Here is an 8,407-nt window from a genome sequence, read left to right on the forward strand (position 1 = left end):
ATGGTAAAAGTTGTCATCACTTTCAATTCATCTTTAGCAAGCAGCTACCCTCTCTAAAAGAGTGTCAATATGTATTCATATATGCATACATAAGCACGTGCACACACATAATTATGCATGTATGCATATATGTATGTATGTATTAGGTCGTTTTATCCGTCTCCTTTACATATCTACAGTCATTTATAGACTAACTTATCTTCACACCAACTTAATTTATTTAGTGCTTATTGACTTGAATTATAGTAGACCTTTAGATTTATTCTCAATATTAGTTAAATAATGATGTTCACTAAGAGGACAGTATTTTCTTTCCAACAAAAAAACGAAATTTTATTGAAGGATGAAAAGATTTAAAATGCTATAGCACAAAGGTTTTTAAAAACGAATTTGCAAAACAAATATTCATTGAATTCATTTGACGCAGAAATCTGAAAACCTAAAACATAACACATAATCCAGATTGCATGTCAAACTGACCCTTAGGTCTTATTTCAGGGCTAGTGGCTCCAATTTTTTACACAGCACAGAAGATCTCATATATCCAAGGCAATAGACAGAGGCCAAAAAATCTAGCTATCTCAAGAATGACCCTTGGGAAACACAAGCTCTAAGAAAACCTTTTCATCAGCTCTCTAACTTGGATCACCATCATATTTGTGAATGTCAAAAGTAATACCACTAACACTACCATTATCCTCTTAAAAATTGCCTCAGTATTCTTCTCCGAATGTTCTTTAGTATTCTTCTCCAAAGGTACTTCGATGAAATTACTAATTGAAGAGTGAATAATACAAAGAGAAAAGTGGGGATCAATCTTGTTCTTGGAGAAGATGGGTCAAACACCTTTTAGTGATCACTAAAAGATTTTTGCTTAGAACCAAGAAGGATTGTTGATTAAATCCTTATCTTCAACCTCTTTGAAAAGAGAATCAAATCATCTTTAAAAGTTCCCCGCAAAACCGGCATTATTATCTTCAACAGTGGTTGCTAACAAACCTTTTAAATGCCATTTGCCAACCTCAACACCCAAATTCGATCTTCTAAATACTTAACAGACCTACCCCACTTCTCTTCTAAAAGAAATCACCCACTTTTCTTTTAGATATGATAATATCTCTTCTTGGCATAAATAGAGACAGAATAAAATGGTATTTATCCATAAAAAAAAAAAAACATCCAACCACATTTTGAATTTTAAAAATATAGTCCATGCAAAATGCAACTAAGTAGCAACTATATTTGATTTTTATCTGTCAATTACCATAATATAAGAATGGACATAATGTCTAACCTGTCTTTCGTAATTAGCTTGAGCAGTACGCCATTTTTGCTGTTCCCTTTCCAAGTCTTCTTTTAAATAGGATATCTGAATTTCCATTTCCAGAATCTTAGACCTACAGAAAACAATAAAGCTTTTTTATGAGTTACTACATGATAACATTGGAGAATGAAAAAAGAAAAAAGAAAAAAGAAAGAAACTCACGTTTTTGCAGCATTTTCTTCATTCAGATTTCTAACATCTGCCAGGGAAGATGCAATAGCCTCTTCCTTCAATCTAGCAGCAGAAGCTATTTCTTGAGATTTTAAAATAGATTCATTTTCAAGTTCAGCAACCCTCTCTCTAAGCTGAAGAAGTTCGACTTCCAATGATTTCTTCATTTTCTCAGCCTATATATGTCAACTCAAGTTTTAGTAAAGAAAGAAATAAGAATAAGAGTAAAAAATAAAAAAGCCACCAAGTGTTTCCAGTACAAAGTACTATAATACCTCAATCTTGAAAGATTCATGAGCACATTCCATCTGTTTCACAGCTTCTTCATTTACCTGTGCAATGCTCTTGTACTGAAAACAGAAAATTTTAGCTCAAGTTACTAAAGCACTATACACAACAAATTATATACATACGAAAGTTATGCACCTGTAGCATATGTTCTTTACAAGCTTGTGCTTCTTCTTTAAATTTCTTAATTTCTGCCTCCGTTCTATGCAAATCTATGCCAACCTAGGCCACATTAGTTCGGAAGCTTGTTAAGATTAAGAACTCTTGAAAATATACAAAATAAAAAGGTACAATAAGTCATACTAAAATAATTAGACTGATCAATCTGTGCATATATGTGCATTGAGAATGACTTATGGAAGTCTAGATAAATTTTATCAAATATATAATTGATATAATACAAAATCTAAACATTTCATGTCGTAACAAAAATCAAAACCAATGACCGAAGTATGGAGCATGAAGCCCCTTACAAATGAAAATGCTTTTATTGTAGTAGATTAGTTTCTGTGTTACTGTAGATTAATTTTAATTACTGTCGTGATTATTGATTGTAATATGACTGTAAATAAGTAAACTAAGGTTTGTTATATATTTTTTAAAACTCGTCATTTTAAACCCTTAAAGAAAAGTAAGGTTTGTAGTCAGTACTTTTACCCTTTCCATATATTGATCATGAGGCATCATTAGTTGTGGAATGATAAGACATTCTAGAAATTATCAAATATATCCTATGCCATCAATTATCTTCACTATCTCATAAACAATAGTACATCTGGTTTTACACTATCTCATAATTCCGTTGCAGTAGAGTAACATAAACAGTTGTAACTTATTTCCTCAACCACAGAGGTTACCAACTCAAACAAGACTTGGAAATGACACCTTTTTGGGGAAAGAAATAGAGATTTCTTACAAACTGAATCCTAATATTCTGATCAATATTAAAAATATTAGGATGACATAATATTTTATCTAGTCGAGTCAACTAAATCCTCTTATATCTTTTAAGATATCTTAATATCATTAATTAACTTAATTTTGTACGTTTCCAACTAAGCATATTTTGTTTTTACGATAAATCTAAAAGTTTTATCTATAGATATACTAATATATCAATTTATACACAAACATCTTTAATCTTTTTAGAACGTGTTCCAACGTGTGTGCCCTACTTTTTTAGAAATTGACGTGCCATGTAATTGAATATGTGCTTCTTATACAATTAGTCTACACGAAAGCTACCTGATTTGAAGGGTGAGACTTAAGTCCACTCCTATCATCCAGCTCAATGACCTGTCAAAAAGATGAAAAGAAAAAAAAAATACACTTAAACTAAACCGAGCATTTGATTCCTAAGCCATTATTAGCTAAATACTTATTTCAATGCACATTATCGTTACTAATCCAATACTCATATTATTGCACATTATTGCTACCAGCCCAGTACCCATTACAATACCCACTATTTCCTCCATAGTTCTTTGGGATGTTTTGAAGACATCAGGCTTCACATTTCTGGTTGCATCCAGTTACAACTATCCTTTAAAGAGATCGGCAACAATTACCCTACTTATGTTCAAAAGGATCTTCCCGTAACTCCTGTCCATACCCATTTGCCATTCTTTTACATAGATATTTTCATTCACATCGAAAAAGAATATGATTCTTATGAGCCGTAACCAAGAGGTTTCACCCTCATACCTAGCTAAGCCGTCAAAGGCATGAGTGATATTTGAAAAAAGTTATATACAATAAAAGATTCAAAATTAGTATTCACATTTTCAATGCAAAAGATTTTTTTGGTCGGATACAATTCAAAATATTTCCAACCAGCCCAACTACCCGTATCGCTAATTACAGAAATGAGACTTGTCCCTTTTATTTTCAGCCCCATCGCTAGTTACAAAAATGACGAAAGAAAATTCTAAACAGTTACAAACTAAGGCAAAAAATGGAAAAGGACTACACTTTTTCAAGAAAATAAAAGTTCGATGTAGCCACTACATCAAGATACGATGTAATCATATAACCAACAGCGACGTAATAATAGAAAAGAAGATAACCAAGATGGGGATTCCTGGTTAAGGGCTTGAGTTGAAGAATAGCATATACAAAAACTAGAGGTTGCAAGAAAAGAAGCACATTGTACATAACTAAAGAAGCCAAAAAAATTAAAATGCAAACCTGGTTAGCTGAAGAACTAATTTTCTTCTCCAGATCGAACAGTTTGGCCTTAAGGACAAGAAAAATAAGTAAAAGTAGAAATAAGAAAAGGAACAATGCTCATAGAAAATCTATAGACAAAAGCATCTACAATAGAGATAGAAAACAAAAAGGGAGAGAGAGAGCACCTCAGCGACGGCAGCTCTCGCCTCAGCAGCAGCAGTGGCATGTAGTGCGTTTGCTAGTTCCTTTCCCATGTCCTCAACATGACTCATCGCATTCTTTAAAGTCTTCTCACGATCAAGAGTGAGAGTTCGAACATTGTCCCTTTCTTCTTGCAACTCTTTCTTTGCCTCTGCCCATTCCCTCTTCAAGCACAATTTATCATCGACATGGAAGTCAGAGTATATCATAAGAGATGTACGCTAAATTTTGAATTCACCTCAATAGCTTAGATAGAGAATAGGGATTTTTCTACTAAAGGGGATAAAAGAAAACTCCGAGACATTTAATTTGACAAACAGACCAATTGAAAGCTATGAAAACGTAAAGCTTACAACACATGTACGATATTCTCTCTTAAATCTCTCTTTAAAGTCAAATCGAGAGATATTTAACGGTACACACACCAAATCAAGGCCATTATGTTCCGTTCTTAGAAGGTTTACATCTTTTTTAATTCTCATTTCACTCCTTAAAGAAGTTTCCATCATTTGAACATATTTGTTTCTTTTCCTTAATCAATTTACAGTTTGCTTCTGGTTATTTTTTATTTTAAATAAGCTTGTTTCTTTGTATTGGGGGGAGGGGTCATAAGAAATCAATCTAAAAGTCAAAGATATTGAAGAAAACACTCCCATTTTTTAGGGGGAAAAAACGAAACTTTTTATTGTACAAATAAAAAGAGACTAAAGAAAACAATCCCATTTTTATTGTACAAAAAGAAAACAATCCACCCAAACCAAAAATTATTATTAAAAACCAAAAAATAAAAAATAAAAAACAAGCATGGACCACAAAGAACCAAACAGAACCCTTAGAAAAATAGAGATCTTGTATAAGGCAGCCCCCACAGGAAAAGAATAATAATAAATGAAGATGGAAACCATGAAACAAAATATGCTCCAAAAGGATCTTAAGAAAACCAGAGACACTGAAACACTTCTTCCCACACCCTAAAAGCTCCTTGTCCAACAAGAACTAGAGAAAAACATCTGCCCCACATAGAAACTACATAACGCCATACTTGATGGTTGCAAACACGCATGATAGAGACAAAAGGACAATCAACAGACCAGAGTTTGCGAACTTGCACAACGAAGAAAAGAACTCAAGCAACGAAATTGTCACCGGCAATGATGAATGTTGTAACAATCGTCAACAAAGTTGATTAAGGAGATGAATGGAAACGATGGTACGAGAAAAAGGCCAACGATCGACAACTAGCTCAAGGTTAGGGTTCAAGTTGGAATCGTTTCAGGGACAAGGAATTATACGAGAGACATAGAGACAGGAAGGCAGCAAAGGGAGGACATAATGGTCAGCAGCAAGTAGAAGACATCATCTAGAGAAATGACACTTGGGTTGGGGTTGACGGGAGGAGAAGGGGATAGGATGAAAGTGGGAGAAACGAAAATCCAAAGACGTTGAGAACCTACACAAAGGTGGACAACAACAACGACTAACAGATATTGCAAAAATGACGACTAAAACTATGGTTAAGGGCGGCGGTAAGGCAAAGGAGAAAGTAAAATCAAAAGATGTTGAGAACCCTAAGCAAGAAAGGTGCAAACAAAAAGGGCAACCAAGGCAATCGAGAAAATATAAGTACTTGTCATCAATGACTTTGAAGTACAGGTTGCAGACCTCACATTACCATTCATCAGACATTATGAACATTCAAGAAAATGTATCACCAAATAGTGGTATCGTTTTCATATCTTATATTTAAACACTCATGCAACTATCTCACAAAGTTTATAGAATTTCTACTATAAATTTCGAGTAGGCTAAACATGCGAAAAACCATCAGCTAGAACCAAACAAGCAAAAAACCATGAGCTAGAACTTAAACAACCCAATAACCTGGGAAACAAAAACATAACACAAGACGACAAACACTTCAAAACTTAAGACTATCACAGAAGAGATCAATCGAACTAACCTCAAGTTGCTTAGCATGTTCCTCCAGTTTCCTCCTTTCTACAACCCTAGCCTCCTATCAGATACAAAAGAAAATATAGCCATATGAAAACATATAACTAAATATAAATCTGTGGTTGGGTTCTTCAAATTTAAAAAAATAAATTAATTAATTAGCAACCACAAAACAAACAAAATGACCAACCTCATGAACTTCTTCAACACTTCGAATGGTATCCAGAGAAGCCTGCACTTGCTAGAACAGGTGAGAACCATAATAAAAGTAACAAAAAAAAAAAAAAAATTCTATCAGAAACTAACCTGCACGCGGAATAATCTTTCAGATAAATTTCGTATTTCATCATGTGCTCTCTTTTCAGCATTTGATAACAACTCCTTTTCAGACTTTAAGATGGACACCTTTAAAATACAAAAGTATAAGATGAGAATGGTAACAACCCCAACTTGATTGATAAGTATAAAATCTTACCTCAATACTTAATTTCCGGGACTGTTCATCAGCATTGTGCAAGGATTCTGAAACTTTCCGCAGTTTTCCTTGGTAGTCCACTAAGAGTTGTGAGAACTCCACATTACGAGCCAAGACACCATTCATTTCCACTCTCTATATTGCATAAAAGCCAAATATGAAATGAGTCCTCATGCCATATTCAAACAATAATAAATGACAATTCGTGATCTCACCTGTTGTTCAAATTCCTTCATGAAACTAGCCAGTTTTTCTTTGGCAAAACCTGACTCGAGTTCAAACTTGTTACGTTCAGTCCTTACTAAATTTATCTCGCTTCTGTGGATTAAATGTCAAGCATGGTTCATTAGCAATAATTTTGAAATGAAGATTTTAGAAACATACTAAACATATAAAAAAAAATGAACACGTGATATTACAACAAACAAGTGTCACAATGTATAATATACAACTGCCACTACACTGAAAGTATTGCATTGTAGTAGTGTTGTCACATATATACGACGCGACACGAAATAGTTAGAGAAATGCCCATCACTCATCCAAATTAAGGATTCTGACCTCCACAAATAAAATGGAAACTGAGGCAATAGCAGCAATGAATACAGAAAGTCACTTCGTTCACAGAACTATCCTCCCACTTTGTAAAGCCATAGAATATCAGTAATTTTATACTTAAATATAGGTTAAGAAAGTAAGTTGTAATTTCATAATTAAATAATTAGTCTAAGTTTTAGTTTAAAAAATAATTTCATTATTTATCAAAATATTTTGCTAATAAAGAAAAGTAGAGAGAAAGAAAGATAAATAGGGAATACTATTGAGAGTTGAATTTTGAATTAGAAAATTCTACTGGAAGTTTATTTATAGGAACCAAAAAAAGATTATTCGAACGCAATCGGAAGTTGAAATTCCAATTAGAAAATCCTATTGAGAGTTGGACGTTGGAATTCAAATAGGATTTCAAATTAGCCTGTCTAAAATATGACCTTGCTTTGGCTTAAACCATCTCACCCTCAATTAGAAAGAAAGGTTCTCTCTAAATTTTACATTCTTATTCTTTTTTTTAACAATCGTGCTCTTCCCATGGTGATACAAGAGATATTTTTGGATTTGTAGAAAAAGTTGCTCTAGTCTTGGATAGGTTGGAAAAGGAGAAGCAAGGGTGAAGAAAGGTAGCACAAAGGGGCAGCCCCAGGTGGATTGGTCATCAACCACCTTGTAAATAACGTTTTTCTAGAAAAAAAACTACAGGACTTCATTATATCCTTCCAAGGACTGAAGGAGACTTTCCATCCAACTTCGTTTCACAAGGTTTTCGTTGAGTACAGCTCATATTTGCTCTTCACCACAACTCATCATAGGCCACCTTTTTATCTTTCAAAATGCCACAGCCACTTCGTGATAATATATATATTTTTTGATCTAAGATCAACTATGCACAAACCTCCCAAAGAACGAGCAGTCTAACAAATTTATATGCAACGAAAAGAAGGTAGTTCATAAAATCTCTATCAAGAAAATTCTAGGCTGCAGCGGCGCCATCTCAAATGCTTTGCATTCAGCTGTATGAAAGTCAAAATTTACCGAGAAGATCAACATTCAAATGTGGATTGTGATTAGTAGCTTAAATACTACTAAAGTTCTAGACTGTAGCACCCCGTAATGCTCATTCTTCTCTCTTCCTCCTCCCACCTCAAACTTTCATCTTTCAGCCTTCAGCTTCCAGCCCTCAGGCGTCTTTCTCTCTGGTTTTTTATTACAAGATTCGTCCATCCAACTATTCTCTTCGTTCGTCATCTTCAAACCCCCCCCCCCCCCCCCCC

At 34.0% G+C, this 8,407-nt stretch overlaps 1 protein-coding gene across 4 annotated transcripts in view; it reads right to left on the reverse strand.

Moving 5' to 3' along the window:
• LOC111455457 (nuclear-pore anchor) overlaps nucleotides 1-8,407 on the reverse strand; it is a 43,180-nt gene that overhangs the window by 11,911 nt on the left and 22,862 nt on the right. For all 4 annotated transcript variants that reach the window (XM_023097150.1, XM_023097149.1, XM_023097148.1 and 1 more), the window contains exons 21-32: nucleotides 6,797-6,899; nucleotides 6,582-6,716; nucleotides 6,413-6,511; nucleotides 6,297-6,338; nucleotides 6,114-6,167; nucleotides 4,138-4,317; nucleotides 3,971-4,018; nucleotides 3,029-3,079; nucleotides 1,922-2,005; nucleotides 1,771-1,845; nucleotides 1,487-1,671; nucleotides 1,295-1,397 (exon numbers count right to left, since the gene is read on the reverse strand). In XM_023097150.1, coding sequence (XP_022952918.1) covers nucleotides 1,295-1,397; nucleotides 1,487-1,671; nucleotides 1,771-1,845; nucleotides 1,922-2,005; nucleotides 3,029-3,079; nucleotides 3,971-4,018; nucleotides 4,138-4,317; nucleotides 6,114-6,167; nucleotides 6,297-6,338; nucleotides 6,413-6,511; nucleotides 6,582-6,716; nucleotides 6,797-6,899 — 1,159 coding nt within the window. The remainder of the gene's footprint in view (nucleotides 1-1,294; nucleotides 1,398-1,486; nucleotides 1,672-1,770; nucleotides 1,846-1,921; nucleotides 2,006-3,028; nucleotides 3,080-3,970; nucleotides 4,019-4,137; nucleotides 4,318-6,113; nucleotides 6,168-6,296; nucleotides 6,339-6,412; nucleotides 6,512-6,581; nucleotides 6,717-6,796; nucleotides 6,900-8,407) is intronic.

Source organism: Cucurbita moschata, unplaced genomic scaffold (assembly GCF_002738365.1).
Source record: "Cucurbita moschata cultivar Rifu unplaced genomic scaffold, Cmos_1.0 Cmo_Scf00017, whole genome shotgun sequence".
NCBI lineage: Eukaryota > Viridiplantae > Streptophyta > Magnoliopsida > Cucurbitales > Cucurbitaceae > Cucurbita > Cucurbita moschata.